Source organism: Dipodomys spectabilis, unplaced genomic scaffold, assembly GCF_019054845.1.
Source record: "Dipodomys spectabilis isolate Male_0828 unplaced genomic scaffold, ASM1905484v1 ptg000810l, whole genome shotgun sequence".
Lineage (NCBI taxonomy): Eukaryota > Metazoa > Chordata > Mammalia > Rodentia > Heteromyidae > Dipodomys > Dipodomys spectabilis.
In genome coordinates this window covers 27,617-45,965 of record NW_024871487.1, presented here as the reverse complement: position 1 = coordinate 45,965, position 18,349 = coordinate 27,617, and the positions used below count along the sequence as shown (strand labels likewise).

The window sequence follows — 18,349 nt, the reverse complement described above, 5'->3', positions numbered from 1 at the left end:
ACAGGTCTACAACACAACCATGTGAGCGCGTTCCCTCCACTCCCTCCTCCCGGGGCTCAGGGTCCAGTGCTCGGCCGCTGCCTCCATCCCCAGCCAGCCGCCTCTCGCGACCCCTGACACTTCCTCGGCGTCAGCGGACCGTTCACGGCCCGGGCGCCAGCCTTGCACGGAGGAGCTGAGTTCAAATCCCGGCCCGGTCACCGAGAACAAAACCCAAAGGCCAGACACAAATCACAGACACACACACACACAGGGCCCACGGAGAACCAGAGCCTGGGGCAGGCGGCTTTAATCACTGCGCGTCAAACAACAGGTTCAGCTATTCCACAACGGCTCCAGGCGCCGCCGCCATCCACCGTGGACAGAGAGGAAGACGCCAATACAAGGCTGCCCTTGCGGCCCCGGCGGGAGGGGCTTTAGACACACACGATTTTCACCCTGAGGCCAGGGGGTCCACAGTGGAAGCCAACGTCGCTACCCATGGGGATGGGTTGCGACGCAGTTCTTAGAACCAATTTTCTGGAAGGTTCTCGGCCCTCCCCCCTCACCCCCTCCCCCAACCAGGCTGGGTGATGACTGGAAGGAGACAGGACGCACCACTGAGTCCTGGCTTATGACAGACTGACCACAGGACCTTACTACGGGAAAACAAGGTGGGAAGGGGCTAACTCGAACTCAGGCCCTGTTCTTCACTATGCATCCAGCCAGGTGCTGGTGGCCCACGCCTGGACACCCAGCTACTCAGGAGGCTGAGATCTGAAGATCATGGTTCAAGGCCAGCCCAGGCAGGAAAGCCTGTGAGACTTGTAATCGCTAATTAAGCAGCAAAAAAAAAAAGCCAGAAAATGGCGCTGTGGCTCAAATGGTAGAGTGCTGACCTTGTGGTAAAAAGGAAACAACAGTTCAGGGACAGCGCCTGGCTCTGAGTTCAAGTCCCAGGGTTGATATCCCCCAAATAAAACAGCATCCACCTCAGCCGGGCGCCGTGGGACCGCCGCTTAACTTCACAGAAGCCTGGGAGGTGTACTCAGCCAGGCCATGGAACTGCCTGCACAAGGCTGGGGGGAGGAGGGGTGGGGGGTGGGGGAGTGGGGAGAGGGGAGGGGAGAAAGGAGGGGAGGGGTGCAGGAGGAGGGAGGGGAGGGGAGAAGAGGGGAGGGGTGCAGCTGAGGGGAGCTGGGCCAAGCTGTCCCACACACAAATAGTAAGAAAACAAAATCAGAATTCCTACTATTCCTTGTGTATGTGTTGTGGACTTGAACTTGGGACCTGGGCACTGTCCCTGAGCTCTTTCCCTCAAGGCTGGCGCTCTACCGCCTGAGCCACAGCGCCACTTCCAGTTTTCTAGTGGTTTTTTGGAGATAAGAGTCTCACAGACTTTCCTGCCTGGGCTGGCCTTGAACCGTGATCCTCAGATCTCAGCCTGCTGAGCAGCTGGGATGACAGGTGTGAGCTCCGGCGCCCGGCTCGTTCTGTTTCTCTGAACAGTCCAGCGGCCTGGCGTGCCGCTGCCCAGAACTTCTGAAGACAACACTGCGTGGACACATACTGGAGGGAGCGTGGGCAGGAGCGTGGGCAGCCACGAGGAGGAGGGAGCCGGGGGGGGCGTTCTGGGGAGAGTCGTGGAAAAGCCAACGTGGACGGACACACCGCAGTCATCCGGGCAATTCCCAAGGCTGGGACGGTGTCCTGAAAAGCCGTCCAGGTCAGTGCACGCGTGGCCCGGTCCACGCACACGCTCTTCTCTCCCTCACAATGGGCGGGCAGGAGAGACAGACCGGGGAAGCAAACTTCCCCTCCGCACCACTCAACACGGGATCCGCTCACCCACGGGGAGGCTGCTGACCGCCCCTCGGGAGCCTGAGGCCAGCCGGGTGCCGGCGCTCACGCCTGTCATCCCCGCTTACTCAGGAGGCGGAGGTTGGAGGATCCTGGTTCAAAGCCAGCCTGGGGAAGAAAACCCTCTTCTCTCCCATGAGCCGGCAAAAAGCCAGAAATGGAGCTGTGGCTCAAGTGGTAGAGCGCTAGCCTTGAGCAAAAACAAAACACACACACACACAGAAAAAACAAGAACAAAAACTCAGGGCCAGCACCAGGGCCCTGAGTTTGAGGCCCAGTGCCAGCACGAGAATAAATAGCAAAAATAAATAAGACTCAACAAAACCAGCTTCCGGGGTTCTCTGGCCCCCCGCGTGAACACGGCCACGGGGTTCCTGTTCTTACACACACCAGCCACTGGAGCCGTGGACCACCAAACACCACCGAACCCTAAACAACCACAGCATCACCAGCCTCGTGGTCAGTACGAGTTTTATATGGCGGCCGCCACGGTGGGACCTGCGGCCGCGCGTGCGCGCGGAGCTCAGAGGAAGTCTATGAGGTACTCGGGGTAGATCTGGTTGGCGTCGAAGACCACGAAGATGCGGGGACTCCATGTGTCGTCCACGCAGCTGTCATACAGGTTCACGTAGCTGCCGTCCTTGGACGGGGGGCGCATGTACTTGGGGTCCCCGCTGATGTAGTCGCCGATGAGCACGCGGGCCAGGAACATGGACCTGCAGGCGCGGGGCGCGGGGCGCGGGCGCGGGCCCACGCCGTGGATCTGCAGCGTGTCGCCGTGGCGCAGGTCGTCCTTGCAGAAGCGGCTCGAGTAGGACGCGTCTCTCGCAAAATAGGTTCCTGCAGCCGGAGGGGGCCGGGGAGGCCACGCGTGAGGCCCCGCCCTGCAGGGGGGCGGTCACGGGATGGGGGCCCCAAGTCCCCAGTGCCTGTGCCTACACCAGTGCCTGCTGTGTCCAATCCAGTGCCTGTGTCTAACCCAGTGTCTGTGTCTAACCCAGTGCCTGTGTCTAATCCAGTGTCTGTGTCTAATCCAGTGTCTGTGTCTAATCCAGTGCCTGTGTCTAATCCAGTGCCTGTGTCTAATCCAGTGCCTGTGTCTAATGCAGTGCCTGTGTCTAATCCAGTGTCTGTGTCTAATCCAGTCTGTGTCTAATGCAGTGCCTGTGTCTAATCCAGTGTCTGTGTCTAGTCCAGTGCCTGTGTCTAATCCAGTGTCTGTGTCTAATCCAGTCTGTGTCTAATGCAGTGCCTGTGTCTAATCCAGTGTCTGTGTCTAATCCAGTGCCTGTGTCTAATCCAGTGCCTGTGTCTAATGCAGTGCCTGTGTCTAATCCAGTGCCTGTGTCTAATCCAGTGCCTGTGTCTAATCCAGTGTCTGTGTCTAATCCAGTGTCTGTGTCTAATGCAGTGCCTGTGTCTAATCCAGTGCCTGTGTCTAATCCAGTGTCTGTGTCTAATCCAGTGCCTGTGTCTAATCCAGTGTCTGTGTGTAATCCAGTGTCTGTGTGTAATCCAGTGTCTGTGTCTAATCCAGTGTCTGTGTGTAAACCAGTGTCTGTGTCTAATCCAGTCTGTGTCTAATCCAGTGTCTGTGTCTAATCCAGTGCCTGTGTCTAATCCAGTGTCTGTGTCTAATCCAGTGCCTGTGTCTAATCCAGTGCCTGTGTCTAACCCAGTGCCTGTGTCTAATCCAGTGTCTGTGTCTAATGCAGTGCCTGTGTCTAATCCAGTGCCTGTGTCTAATCCAGTGTCTGTGTCTAATCCAGTGTCTGTGTCAAATCCAGTGCCTGTGTCTAATCCAGTGCCTGTGTCTAATCCAGTCTGTGTCTAATGCAGTGCCTGTGTCTAATCCAGTGTCTGTGTCTAGTCCAGTGCCTGTGTCTAACCCAGTGTCTGTGTCTAGTCCAGTGTCTGTGTCTAATCCAGTGCCTGTGTCTAACCCAGTGCCTGTGTCTAATGCAGTGCCTGTGTCTAATCCAGTGCCTGTGTCTAATCCAGTGTCTGTGTCTAATCCAGTGTCTGTGTCAAATCCAGTGCCTGTGTCTAATCCTGTCTGTGTCTAATGCAGTGCCTGTGTCTAATGCAGTGCCTGTGTCTAATGCAGTGCCTGTGTCTAATCCTGTCTGTGTCTAATCCAGTGCCTGTGTCTAATCCAGTGCCTGTGTCTAATCCAGTGCCTGTGTCTAATCCAGTGTCTGTGTCTAATCCAGTGCCTGTGTCTAATCCAGTGTCTGTGTGTAATCCAGTGTCTGTGTGTAATTCAGTGTGTGTCTAATCCAGTGCCTGTATGTAATCCAGTGTCTGTGTCTAATCCAGTGCCTGTGTCTAATCCAGTGCCTGTGTCTAATCCAGTGTCTGTGTGTAATCCAGTGTCTGTGTGTAATCCAGTGTCTGTGTCTAATCCAGTATCTGTGTCTAATCCAGTCTGTGTCTAATCCAGTGCCTGTGTCTAATCCAGTGCCTGTGTCTAATCCAGTGGCAGTGCCTATACCTATGCCTGTGCTGGTGCCTGTGCTGGGGCCGGTGCCCATGCCAAGGCCTGTGGTGGCAAGGTGAGTGGCTCTTGGTCCCGTGTGTGGACCAAGTACCTGGTGCTGAGGGGCACCTGGGTGCCCCCTCCCCCAGCCCTCCCTGTGGTGGAGGCCGCCCGGGACCCCGCCCTGGCCAGCCGGCCGTACGTGCACACGCGCACCTTTTCCCAAGAGAGCGCCGTGCATGCCGTTTATCCGCCAGTCGAAGTTGTGGATGCAAATCGCCTCCACGAACTCGCTGCTGGTGCCATGGAAGAGCATCTGCTCATTGATCTGCGGGATGCCTCTCTTCTTCTTCAGCTGGGACTTCTTCCTGGAGGCACACGGTGGCATGCACGCATTTTATTTTAAGACAGCAAACGTTCGACAGGAAGGCTAAAAGGAACAACGCCGACACCGAGGGCTGCTCTCATCTAAATCGCGGGCGGACAAAGCAAATCGGAGAGAGGCACGGTTTCGAATGTTCCTGGACAGGTAAACCGTCTTACGATGGTGATTCAATTCCAGAACCGCCAAGCATTCCAGGCACCCACAGCGGAGACCACAGGGCCGACCCTGCGCTCCCGGAGGGAAGGCCTCACACCCACGAGGCTCGAGCCCTCTCTGACTCTGTGTCCCTCCATCCTGGACCTGGAGAACCCAGCATCACCCCCCGCCCCCCAAACCTCCCCTGGCACACAGAAAAGAACACGCCGCGGGGCCGATCCTAACAGGGAGACTGAGGAAAGCTGGAAGGGTTCCATGGAAAAAATACACAGGCACACAGTGGCACGTGGGAGTTCAGGGTACGTTTACAAAGAACGCTAAAGGTGAAAAAGAAGCGGATGGAGCACGGCGTGATGCCTCGCTGTCCAGGCCTGGGTGAGCAGCAGAGGAACACGCAGGCCGTCCAGGGAGACAGGCCGGGGGCCAGGGACACAGGCCAGGGGCCAGGGACACAGGCTGGGGGCTGGGGACCAGGGACACAGGCCAGGGGCCAGGGACACAGGCCGGGGGCCAGGGACACAGGCCAGGGACTGGGGACAGAGGCCTGGGGCACAGGCGTGGTGCGGTGTGCACAGCTGGGTGTGGAGATGGAGCGAGATCTGGAGATGGAAACTCTGAGGAACATTCACACAGACCCCTGTGCACAGGGGTGCAGTCTGTCCGGTGTGCAGGGGTTGTCTGGGGTACACACAAGGTTGTCTGGTGTGCACACAGTGGTTGTCTGTCTGGTGTACACACAGTGGTTGTCTGTCTGGTGTGCACACAGGGTGCAATCTGTCTGGTGTGCACACAGTGGTTGTCAGGTGTGCACACAGTGATTGTCAGTCTGGTGTGCACACAGAGTGCAGTCTGGCGTGCACGTGGAGTTCTGTTGGTCTGGCGTGCAGGCAGGGTTCTGTCTGGTGTGCATGCGGGGTAGTCTGTCTGGTGTGTACATGGGTGTCTGTCAGTCTGGTGTGCATGCAGGGTGCAGTCTGGTGAGCACATGGGGTGAAGTCTGGTGAACACACAGGTGCAGTCTCTCTGGTGCAGGGGAGGTGTGGTCTGTCGGGTGTGCACACAGGTGTGGTCTGTCAGGTGTGCACACAGGTGTGGCCTGTCGGGTGTGCACACAGGTGTGGTCTGTCGGGTGTGCACACAGGTGTGGTCTGTCAGGTGTGCACACGGGTGTGGTCAGGTGTGCACACGGGTGTGGTCTGTCAGGTGTGCACACGGGTGTGGTCTGTTGGGTGTGCAGGGGGTGTGCGGTCTGTCGGGTGTGCCTGCGGGGTGTGGTCTGTCGGGTGTGCCCGCGGGGTGTGGTCTGTTGGGTGTGCCCGCGGGGTGTTGTCTGTCAGGTGTGCACATGGGTGTGGTCTGTCAGGTGTGCACACGGGGTGTGGTCTGCCGGGTGTGCAGGGGGTGTGGTCTGTCGGGTGTGCCTGCGGGGTGTGGTCTGTCGGGTGTGCCCGCGGGGTGTGGTCTGCCGGGTGTGCCCACGGAGTGTGGTCCGGCTGGTGAGCACGCGTGGCTGGGCCTGCCAGAGCCTGGCCTGTGGCCGCGCTCAGCCCGGGGAGCAGCACTGCTGTGCGTACTGCCTGGCGCCCGCCCGCACACCGCTCTCCTCTCTCTGAGGAAGTGGCAGCACTGGCCGCGCGCGGGTGCCACCTCGCGAGGACTCGGGGTGTGGGGGCGGGCGCGTGGGAGAGGGCGCCCACCACGGACCGCCGCGCCACGCACTCACCTGCAGAAGAACTCCCACAAGTCTAGGTTCTGAATTCTCTGTATTCTTCGGATCCGGTTTCGGTCCATGGTCTTCCCGAAGAGCGCGGCCACCTCGTTGTACTCGTGCGTCTGCGTGTGCAGAGGGATGAGCTGCGAGAGGCGGGCGTGCCGGGCCAGTCCTCCGCCGCGCCCCCCCGCCGGCCCGGCCTGCTCCTACCTGGTAGGGGACGTCCGTGTGCACACACTCCCAGTGAGAGGGGACGGGGATGGCCTCGTTCTCACAGACGTAGCTGCAGAGGGCGGCACCCGAGGCAGCAGAAAAGAAAATCAGAGCCACCGCCGGGGGCTGGCCCCAGCCACTCGGGAGGCTGAGATCTGAGGGCCGCGGTTCAAAGCCAGCCTGGGCAGGAAAGGCCGTGAGACGCTTACCTCCAACGAGCCACCAGAAAACCGGGAGTGGCGCTGTGGCTCGCGTGGTAGAGCGCCAGCCTTGAGCTGAGGAGCTCAGAGGCAGCGCCCAGGCCCTGAGCTCAAGACCCAGGACGGGCGCGCGTGTGCACATGCACGTGCACACGTGTGAACACACAGAGGAGCGACAAGCATGCTGCTTCTTCACTTGACCACCTTGTATGAGATCTTTCTCATGCCTGGGCCCGCATTGGGGCCTGGTGTGTCACCCAGCACCCCGCGGGAACACGGCCAGCACCCCGTGATCGGAGCCAGAAACCCTGCCAGGATCCTCAACTGAGCTGAGCTGCCTTTGACTAGGAATCCTGAGCTGCTTTGTGCTCAAGGCGGGCGCTCTACCACTTGAGCCACAGCACCACTTCCGGCTTTTTCTGTGTATATGGCGCTGAGGGATCGAACCCAGGGCCACACGCACACTGGGCGCCGCGCTCCACCACTGAGCCACCTGCCCAGCCCCGTCCACGGCATCTCTTGCGAGGACCGGGACCAGCCGTGCACGGGGAGTGCGGCTGCTTCTGCCCGGCGTGTGCTGGGCACCGCGCCCCCCGGGCCCGGCCCAGCGACTCACCTGAACGCGCTGATGGAGAAGGGGGCCCTTTTGACCAGGCGCTGCTTGCCCGTGCTGAGATTCATCTGCTTCATCTCTGTTCACAGAGCAGAGGGGTCAGAGCCGTGGAGGGCCGTGCACCTGCGCGCTGCGGGCTGCCCTGGGGGCGAGCGTGCGGGCCCGGACCGGGCTGCGTGGGGCCAGTGGCACCTGGGACCGGGGTCCTCGGGGCTCAGTCACCCACACTCCCCCGCCCTCCCCGACACGCCCTGCTCTGCCTGCAGAGACCCTCCTTCCCTGCGCCACACGCCACACCAAGGCTGGGCTCACCAGGAGACAGGAGCCCCGCGCTTAGGAGAGCTACGAGTGTGGGGAAGAGGGAGGCGGGCCTGCCCTGAAGCTTCTGTACGCTTTTGAGTGGAGAAAAGTGTGGGCGGAGCCAGACACGAGTGGCTCCCGCCAGTCATCCCAGCGACTCAGGAGGCTGAGATCTGAGGATCGCGATTCAAAGCCAGCCTGGGCAGGAAAGTCCCTGAGACTCTGATCTCCCATGAACCACCAGAAAACCGGAAGTGGCGCTGTGGCTCAAGTGGTAGAGGTACCCTAAATACCCCCCCGCCAGGGCCCGGACGGTGTCTGGTGGCACTGACTTCCAGCTGAGCTGGCTAAGCTGCGGGGGAGTCGGGGGAGCCGGGGTACACAGGACGACTGGTGCTGTGCACACGCACCCAGAGCGGGCGGCCTGCTGGAGCCCCTCGCTTCCCATGCATGATCCTTGGAATCATCTAGAATGATTTCCAGGCCAACCGTAGGGAGCACTCAAACAAGCGCTCCAAGTCAGTCACGGCGGTCCAAGATTCAAATCCTGCATCCTCTGGAGGCCAGGGCTGGGGCTGGTGAGGTCGAGGCCGGCCAGGACAGCATGGCGACACAGAAGTTATAAAGAGTGTGCGCTTCATCTAAGGAGAGACTCACATGACCTCCACGCAAGCGTCAGTCTCCGAATACGTTACTGCGCCCGAGCGCATGCGCACGCTCTTATAAGAGGCCAGCATGGCTAAGAGTTCAAATCCTGAACTTCTTAGCAGGTCCCATGTTGTAGTGGCTAGCGCTCTGGACTGATGCCAGCGATCCAAGTTCAAACCTCGGTGAGACTCCATTAAAGCTTTAAGCAAAAGACATAGTTTTTCTTGTTCTTAAAGGAAAAAATTTCCATTTGTATAGAGCTGGTGTTTTGTTTTGTGTTTTGGTGCCGGTCCTGGGACTTGAACTCAGGGCCTGAGCACTGTCTCTGAACATCTTTTTTTCCCCTCAAGGCTGGTGCTCTACCATTTGAGCCACAGCACCATTTCCGGTTTTCTGGAGGTTCGCTGGAGATAAAAGAGTCTCATGGCCTTTCCTGCCGGGGCTCCGCAGATCTCGGCCTCGCGAGTGGCTGCGGTGACAGGCGTGGGCTGTCTTGCAGTGTAAGCTAAGGCCTGACTCCGCACCCACACACCGACCGCCAGCCCAGGGCTCCGGGGGGGACGCACCTGCAAAATCGATCTTGTAGCTGAACTTGGAGGTAGTAAAAGAAATGGAGCCACAAGGGTTCGTTCGGAAGCTTTTCTCGATGTCTTCACTGCTAACGGAACATTGAATGCTGGCGTCCGGCTTTAAAACAAACCAGAAAGTTCCCCTTACCAGGGCTTCACTGAAGTTGTGCTATGATCAAAAGGAAGGAAGGAGGGAGGGAGGGAAGAAACGAGGGAGGGAGGGAGGGAGGGCGGGCTCGCGGTGCACAGTGATAAATGTTTCTTCTAAATGGAAGATGCAGGGAAAGTGGGCAGGGAAAGCACTGGAAGGTTCTGGAAGGTTCTGTGTCAGTACAGGCTTCTTTGGGGCACCTTGTGGGGGGCAGCGGGAGGGAGGGAGGGAGAGAGGGAGGCTTGCTAACATCTTCCTGTCTGTCCTTCCTGTCGTATTAGAAATGATACAGATTTCTAGTGAAGGCTGCTCACAGTATCACCCAACAATTGGTTATGATCGCTTCTCAGAAATTACTAGGTTTTTACAATCATCCCCAACTTTTCATACTTTCTGAGTAGTTCCAATTAAATCCTTTTCTTTTCTTTTTTTTTTTGTTGGTTGTGGGGCCTGAACTCAGGGCCTGGGCGCTGTCCTCGAGCTGTTTTGCTCAAGACTGGTGCTCTGCCACTTGAGCCACAGCCTTACTTCTGACTTTTGCTGGTTTACGGGAGATCAGAGTCTCACGGACTTTCCTGCCTGGGCTGGCTTTGAACCTTGATCCTCAGATCTCAGCCTCCTGAGTAGCTGGGATGACAGGCGCTGGCTTCAGATTCAATCTTAAACAGCTTGTTTTAAAGAAGAAAGTAAAACCACAAGCACACAGCCTTTGTGGGTCTGGGTTCGAATCGCTGCTCCCCGCTCGATTTCGTGTCAGGTGCTCAGCCGTGGGACCCGAGTGAGCGTGAGCTCCGAGATGCCACGAGTGTGAGAGAAAGCACAGGCGTGCCCGACCGCACACGGGGGCACGGGAGGCGCGTGGCCGGGGCTGGGTGTGGCTGCTTCCCCCCCCCCCCCCCGTGGCCCGTGCCACGTGGGCCCCACCCCCACCCCGAGTCTCCACGATGCCGGCTCCCGGCGCACAGCCCAAAAAATGTTGTTTCTTCTCAATGGAGTACCGTGGAGAGGCGGGGAAATGGGCAGGAAAAGCACTGGAAGGTTCTGGAAGGTTCTGAGTCAGTGTGGGCTTGGGGGGGGCACCCGAGGGTGGCGGGGTGGTGCGGGCGAGGTGGGGGGCGGGAGGTACCTGGATCATGTGCCACTTCCCGCACTCGGCCAGGTAGAACCAGCCCCACTGCGTGTCCGATGTGTCCATGGCGTCCCCCTCCCTGTCCGCCACTCGCGGCAGGAACTCTTCTGCCTTGTGGAACATCTCCTGGGGGCCGCGGAGAGAGGAGGGGAGACGGCTCTGAGTGCTGCGGGCGTCCTCATTCGTGGAGAGCCGTTTCTCCCCCGGGGCCCGCCCCGCGTGGCTCTTCTGCACACCCGTGTTCTAAACTCGAGGGGTGGGGGGCATCTCTCTGAACACGTGGGGCAGAGGACAGTCAGCTGGGGGGGGGCACCAGCACCGGCCACGCCAGGGCCCGCCACGCCAGGGCCCGCCACACCCTCGGTGGCCACGCCAGGGCCTCCGTGAGATCTCCATTCCCAGCACTTAGCGGCCTCCTCCAGAGCGAGCCAGAGCTGCTGGTCTGTGCTTCATTCCTGCCAGATTTCTCTGTCTCTGTCCGTCTCTCTGTCTGTCTGTCTCTGTCTCTGTCTCATGCACCCACCCACAGACATCAATATTGGTGATGCGTTAACTATTTGATTTCGGTGTCTTAGATTTTTTTTTTAAACCAAGAACGTGTTCTAGCAAATAAACCGGGACACTTCTGGTGTGAGTGTCATTATATGAAGAAGAGTCAGGCCATCCTGCTGGGATAAAAGCTCCCGTTCCTTTAACTGGGCCTCAGTTCCCCACTTCCAAAGCCCAGGGCGAAAGGCTCCTTCCTCGTCAGGACAGATGAGATAACGTGGTCAAGTCCAGTACGGAGCCAGTGAGTGGAGTTCCAAGCACAGCACCCGAACCAGAATAACCAAGTAGAAACACCCAAACCAGAATAACCAAGTAGAAACACCCAAACCAGCACCCGAACCAGAATAACCAAGTAGAAGCACCCGAACCAGCACCCGAACCAGAATAACCAAGTAGAAACACCCGAACCAGCACCCGAACCAGAATAACCAAGTAGAAACACCCGAACCAGCACCCGAACCAGAATAACCAAGTAGAAACACCCGAACCAGCACCCAAACCAGAATAACCAAGTAGAAGCACCCGAACCAGCACCCGAACCAGAATAACCAAGTAGAAACACCCGAACCAGCACCCGAACCAGAATAACCAAGTAGAAACACCTGAACCAGAATAACCAAGTAGAAACACTGGTCTCCCCTTAGACGGCCACATCCTGGAAAACACCAGAACTGCCCTGGCTGCCACCCTCGCCAATCATCTCCCCGGCTCCCTCCCCAGACACACCTGCAGCCCTGTGACCCAGGGTCGGGCCTGTGACCAGCGCCCGTGGCCAGACTGCACCCCGTGTCCACACATCTACCCTGTGGCTCGAGGGACGCTGCTCTCCAGCCCCACCTGCTCCCCGGCTCCCATCCTGCCGCCGAAGGCAGCCCAGGCCGCCCCAACTCCACTTCCTGTGGGATTGAGAAGGGGCCAGGCTGCAGGGAGGCACGCTGCCTTCTCTTGGCTGGGCTGGGGGAGACCTGGTTCCCCTCCCCGGCAAAGCCTGCTGCCCTGCTGAGGGCGCCTTGCTGCTCTCTTCCTGGGTTCAAACTGTTCAGGTATTTGCTTACAGAGCCTACGTCAGGGAGCGAACAACTAAACACAGTACCCAAGCCAAGCCAGTGAGTACCAAGTACAGTACTCGAGTCTGAGTAGTGAAGTAACACGCACACTACCCTGTCAGGGAGTGATTAATAAGCACAGTAACCAAGATAAGCCAGTGAGTATAGTACCAAGTACAGTACCTGAGTCTGGGTAGTAAAGTACCAAACACAGTACTTTGTCAGGGAGTGAAGCACTAAGCACAATAGCCAAGCCAAACCAGCAAGTATCAAGTACACTACCTGAATCTGAGTAGTAAAGTACCAAGCACACTACCCTGTCAGTGAGTGAAGTGCCAATCACAGTAGCCAGTGAATAAAGTACTAGCACAGTACTGGGCAGAGTACCCCATCAGTGAGCAGAGTTCTGGGCAGAGTACTCCATCAGTGAGCAGAGTACCCGGTCTGTGAGTGGGTACAGTACGTGAGTCCATGAAGAGGGCTCATAATTTTGACTTTCTAATGTCTGCAAACTCCAGGGAAGGCTTTGTGCGTTTTCCTGTTTTTCCTTGGTGCCTGGCAGTCGCTGGGCTGCTGGGAGACGGGGAGCAGGCGCCCCAGGGCCGGGAGCCTCAGCTTTGAGCGAGTGGTTCTACCGCACACGTTCTAGGCTGGTGAGAGACCCACCACCAGCCACCAGCGCTGCGGCTCCCCAACACACACCCACAACCGCAAGAGGGCGTGGCCTAGGGGAAGGGGACCTGGGTTGAGTCCTTCTGAAGATGCCCAGGGGAAAGCTGGGAGGACCAGTGTGGAGCCATCAGTGAAGAGAGAGGCGCCCACGTGGACATGCAGCTCCCCAGACCCAGCTCACCTGGGCTGGGAAAAAACCAAGTTCACACCACGCGTGCACCGGGCTCTGGGTGCACCTGCCTGCAGCACCTCCAACCCAGAGAGAGTGCTCTCTACCACGCCCAGAGCCCTCACAAGAGGGTGGACAGAAACAGACAGAGATCCATAATAGGTAGATGGATGGGTGGATGTATACAGAGATAGAGAGATGATAGATGTAAACAATAGATTAGACAGAAGCAGATAATAGATGATAAAGATGACTGACCTTAGATACAGACAATGGATTGGATAGACTTAGCTAGATGTTAGATAATAGAAGACAGATGACTTATGGATAGAGGTAGATAAGAGACAGATAAGACATAGATAATGGATTAGATAAGCAGAGATGATAGAGGACTGATGGATAGACGTTAGACAATAGATAATACATATAGACGACAGAGATACACAGATCTATAAAGACCGGCGATCAGCTAGGTGCAGATGCTAGACGATGGTTCCCTGCACAGACGTGTGAGAATTTGTGCTGGGCACTGCCAGCCACCATTCACCTGAGCCGGGGACTCAGGATTCTTCTGCGATTCAGATGCACAGATGCACAGCCGAAGGGACCGCACTATTACTGAAGCTCCAGATCTCCAAGGGAATGCAGACTTTCACTGAAAATCACACTCCTAGACTGTCTGCACAAACCCGTCCAGCACAGTCCAAGGCCTCTGGTGGGAAGATTCACTGATTCACTCAGTGCTCCCTCCAGGTGGGTAGGGTCGACCAACCCTGTCTGCAGGCTGGCACTGGGCTGAGCACATTTCCTTCTGCCCCTGGTTGCTGTGAATTATAATCAGGAATGGATATTGGATTTTGCTAAATGGTTTTTCTGTATGTTCCATTTTACTTCACTTATCAGGCAAGGTATGCTCATGGCTGTCCAAATATTGAACTATCCTTGCATTCCTGGAATAAATCACTGTCCAGTATTTCATGCGGGAGACAGGCCTGGGGTTTCCTTTGATTGGTTTTGGTATGGGGTAATGACAGCCTTACAGCATCAACTGCAAAATGCAAGCTCTCCTCTCTCATTTCTGGAACTTGGTACAGAGTTACTAATTGCTTTACATATTTGGTAGAATCCATCTGTGAACCTGTCTGGGCCTGGGGCTTTGAGAGTAGGTTCTTCCTACAAAGTTAAATTCTTTAACCAAAAAGAGGCCATTCCCTTCCTGCCTCCTTCCCGAGTCTGTTTCCTCAGAGTTGCCACACGGACACAGCAGGAAGGAAGGGCATCTTCATTATCCTAACGCTGTCTTCAGACTGTTTCCTTCAGAGCTGGTAACACCAAGGGTAGAGTTGGAATTTTACTTATGTAGTTACTTACGGGTCAGGTCTGCCTGCCTGCACAGGCCCATTGGCTTGTAGTAGGTGTTCAAGAAACAACAAGTGCTAGCAAACGTGAGTTTCAGTACTAGGCTGGCCCCAGAAGATGGCAGGTGGGTTGGGCTGGCCGGTCATCCACACCATTCCTCTGGACCTGAATTGCAAACACGAGCCTCCTGCCTCTACCTTAAGTTATTTTCCTCCTAGATAACAAGGACATGTGCTGTATCTGTCCCATGCGTCCTGAGGAGCCACCGATTCCCCGCTCCTGCCCATGACCGCACCACCAGGACAGGGCTGAAGCATGGGCCCTGATACCATACCCTCGCCAGGGCGTCTCATCTAACTATCAATCCTTAAATTCCAATTCCAAGGTGGGTGCTTGTAGCTCAGGCCTGTAATCCTAGCTACTCTGAGATCTGAGGAAAATATGGTTCAAAGCCAGCCTGGGCAGGAAAGTCTATGAGACTTTTATCTCCAAGTAACCAGTTAAAAGCCAGAGGTAAAGCTGTGGTGTAGTAGAGTGCTAGCCTGGAGTGAAAAACCTCAGGAACAGTGTCCAGGCCCTAAGTTCCAACCTCAGTATTGGTGCACACACACACACATACACATTCCCTGTGATTTTTTTTTTCTTCCTTGAGTCCTTTTCTATTTGCTGCATGCTGTCTATTCTGGGAAGAGTATGTGTTCTAGGGCTGGGAATGTGGCTCAGTGGTAGAGTGCTTGCCTAGCATGCATGAAGCCCTGGGTTTGATTCCTCAGTACCACATACACAGAAAAGGCCAGAAGTCGCACTGTGGCTCAAATGGTAGAGTGCCAGCCTTGAGCAAAAGAAGCTTAGGGACAGCACCCAGGCCCTGAGTTCAGGCCTGGGGGAAAAAAAAAAAAGGAGTATGTGTTCTAGAACCAGAAAGCTTTAGATTTAAAACCAGTTTCTCTTCTTCAGAAAGCTCACCAAACTTGGAGCCTTACCACGGTCAACAGAACAAGAAGGTAATGCGCTAACCATCTACATAATCACAGGATTAGCAATCCGAGGGTCCTCTTTGTGCTAGTCTCTATCAGCCCCTCTCCTAGGCTTCCCTGGGCTGCCATGAGCATCTGGTTTTCCTGGTCAAGCAGCGGGGAGGAGAGGGAGAACAGAGTGCCCCGGGGAATGGGCTTTGGCACCTCTGGAAACGGGCCTTGTGCGCCCGACAAATCCGGTGTGGTGAGCTCAGCACATGAAGTGGCTTCAGAGCGTTGAGTACAGACACTTGATGTTCGTCCCCCACGTTTTCCTTCCGCATTCTCATCAGCACCCGTTCGTCGGGGTGACACAAGGAGGATTCCCGTGGACCGTCGCAGGATTCTCGATTTGGTCCCCTTCAACGGTCGGTGGCGCTTTCCACGGGCCGGGGCGATCCCCAGCTTCCTGGGACCAGCCTTGGGGTGTGGACCCCCCCCCACACACACACACACACTCTGGGAGAGGGGGGGGTGGGGAAGGGAGGCTGGACTTCGGTTGTTAAGGCGAGAACACAGAGCAGCCGCGTCTGTGAGGGGTGGGATGGGGCGTCTTTATTAGCGGTCCGCAGCCCCCGAGCTTTTAAAGGCCGGAAGCCCCGGGCTGGGGGGGGGGGGGGGGTGGAGGCCGCGCCCTGGGCGCCTGGAGCCACGCGTCACCCACAAACGAGGCGGGCTGGACGGGGGCGACGCGGGTCACCCGCAGGCGGAGCCCGCTCTCCAGGGGGACGACCATGGATCGGCACCCCAACTGTCTACGGGGAGGGGGGGGCCCCCACATCCGCGGGCCGCGGGACTTCGTCATCTTCATGAAGAGGCCAAGATGGCGTCGCTGGGCCCCGGTGCACGGAGGAGCCGAGGCGCGCGCGCGCGGGCTGCAGCTGCGTGTGTGTGGGGAGGGGGGAGGCGTCGTCCCTGGAGGAAGCGTCTGGCAGCCGAGAGCCTGCGTGTGCGTGCGTGTGCGTGCGTGCGTGCGTGCTCCGATCGCTGCCTGCGGGCCCGGGAGGGGTCGGGGGTCGGGGGGGGGCAAAGGGCGCCGAGGATCCCCCGCCCCGCCTCGCGGGACCCCGGGATCGAACCCGCCGGGCGGAAGGGGGGGGCGGCCTCCAGCCGTCCGCAGCCGCGGGCGCAGGGCTCCTCGGCGGAGGAGCGGGCGCCGAGGGCCGGCCGCGCAGCCAGAGCCGCCCCGAGGCCCGGCGCGGCGCGGCGGCCGCCGCCCGGAACCCCCGCGCGGCCGGAACCCCAGACGCGCGGCCCGCCGCGCCCGGGCCGAGGCGGTTTCCCCCACGGACCGGACCTGCCGCACGCCCGGAACCCAACACGCGCGGCCCCGCGGCGCCCGGGCGGAAGCAGTTCCCGGGCACGCCCTCCCGGCCCGTTTCCTCCCGCCCCGCCCACCGGGCCCGCCCCGTCCGGCCGGGCTCCTCACCGGATTCGCTTCCCACATAACGGGGGCCGAACCGCGCGGAGGACGTCTGGGGGAAGAGGCGAGCCGCGAGCCCGGCACGGCGTCCGTCCGTCCGTCTGTCTCCTGAGAGTCCCGGGCGCGGAGGGGCGGGAAGGCAGCCCTGTCACCCCCGCCCGGCCAGAAGCGAGCGTCTCCGGACCGCCCAGCCTCCCGACTTCCGCCCGAGCCCAGCCAATCAGCGGCGGCCACGCCCACTGGCGGAACCAGGACGGTCCCGCCCCCCCTGGTCATTTGGGTTCGGACGTCCTCGCGCAGGCGCAGAGGGGCGTGGGCGGGGCCGGCGAAGGCGGGGCCGGCGAGGGCGGGGCTGGCCAGGGCCCGGATGTGCGGGCCTTTAAACGCCCCCTCCCGCACCCCTCCCCGTAGAATCCACGCCCATCCTCCGCCCGCGACCCCGCGTGGGTCCCGGCTCCTGACTCAGTGTCCCCCTCTGCACCCGGAGGAGCGATCGGCGATCCGATTGTTCCTGAATTAACCCCGGTGGCCGCTCCTGAGGCCCAGAATCTGGGCTTCGCGGGTTCAAATCCAGCTTCGGGACACAGGAAGGCCCACGCGACTCCCAATCTCCAATCAGCCACCCAGAAACAGAAGGTCAGGGGGCGCCGTGGCTCAGGCGGTGGAGCGCCAGCCTTGAGCACTGAAGCTCAGGGACAGCATCTGGGCCCCGAGTTCAAGCCCCAGGCCATGCACGGAAGCGAAAAATGACCCTGTCCTCCTAAGAGTGTGGAGTTTTATTTTATCCAGGTGGTCGGCTCTCAGAGGCGAGCTCTGCATGTCTACGCACACACACGCGTGCCTGTGTGAGCGTTCACACACGCCCTGTTCACTGCACGTGGGTGACCTACGGCATGACTGTCTATAGCTTTGAGACACACGGACCTGCTCATGAAGGACCTTTGTTTCCTAGTTTTCTCATCTTTAAATAAAAAAAAATTCGAAAATAGGGGACCTTCAGCCTATCAGGCTCACGCCTGTCATCCCAGCGACTCAGGAGGCTGAGCTCCGAGGATCCCGGTTCAAAGCCAGCCCGGGCAGGAAAGTCCGTGAGACTCTGATCTCCAATGAACCACCAGAAGATCGGAAGTGGCGCTGTGGCTCAAGGGGTAGAGCGCCAGCCTTGAGCTGAAGAGCTGAGGGACAGCGCCCAGGCCCTGAGTTCAAGCCCCACAACTCACACATCACACACACACAGAGCATTGCTTTGAATTCCTTTTTCTTCCTTCATTGTAGCATACTGAGTATATTTCTCCACCCACCCCCCCACACACACACACACACCTGAGAACTCTTTGCCTCTTTGCATGAGTTTGAACCCAGGGCCTTGTGAGAATTTCTGACTTCCCTCCGGCCTCCTGTCTTTCCAGCCATCCCAAGAAAGAGACATTTAAAATAAGTAGGAAACAATGAATAAATAGCCTGCGTTCGCCTCCTATCGACTCTTATTTCTTGCCACCTTGGCCTTCTGGATTCTGGAATATTCTGGAAGGTTTTGAAGAAAGGCTTTTCTCAGATTGATTCCTGGGGATACAGAAGCAGGGTTGCCTCCCTTCCCCTCCCCACCCCCATAACTGGGCTGTTCACTGCAGGTGGGGAATGTTCTCGTTTCTAGCACAAGATGGCGTTGGCATGCAGGCTATAACTCCTCTGCCGAACACAAGCCACCAATGAGCCACACAA

General features: G+C 58.1%; 1 protein-coding gene across 5 annotated transcripts; it reads right to left on the bottom strand.

The window, feature by feature from the left end:
* Positions 1-2,086: 2,086 nt before the first annotated feature.
* On the bottom strand, positions 2,087-16,821 carry Parp11 (poly(ADP-ribose) polymerase family member 11). Of its 5 annotated transcripts, none has more exons than XM_042673362.1 (8): positions 16,634-16,821; positions 10,391-10,519; positions 9,111-9,231; positions 7,600-7,675; positions 6,781-6,853; positions 6,583-6,713; positions 4,535-4,686; positions 2,087-2,679 (listed from the first exon to the last, which is right to left on the bottom strand). In XM_042673362.1, exons 1-8 carry the CDS (start codon positions 16,649-16,651, stop codon positions 2,363-2,365), a joined length of 1,017 nt encoding a protein of 338 aa, XP_042529296.1. In that variant the 5' UTR covers positions 16,652-16,821; the 3' UTR covers positions 2,087-2,362. The 5 variants fall into 5 exon arrangements, with proteins under 5 accessions (XP_042529296.1, XP_042529297.1, XP_042529299.1 ...); XM_042673363.1 differs by lacking the exon at positions 16,634-16,821 and adding an exon at positions 15,370-15,640; XM_042673365.1 differs by lacking the exon at positions 16,634-16,821 and adding an exon at positions 12,452-12,668.
* Between the last annotated feature and the right edge of the window lie 1,528 nt (positions 16,822-18,349).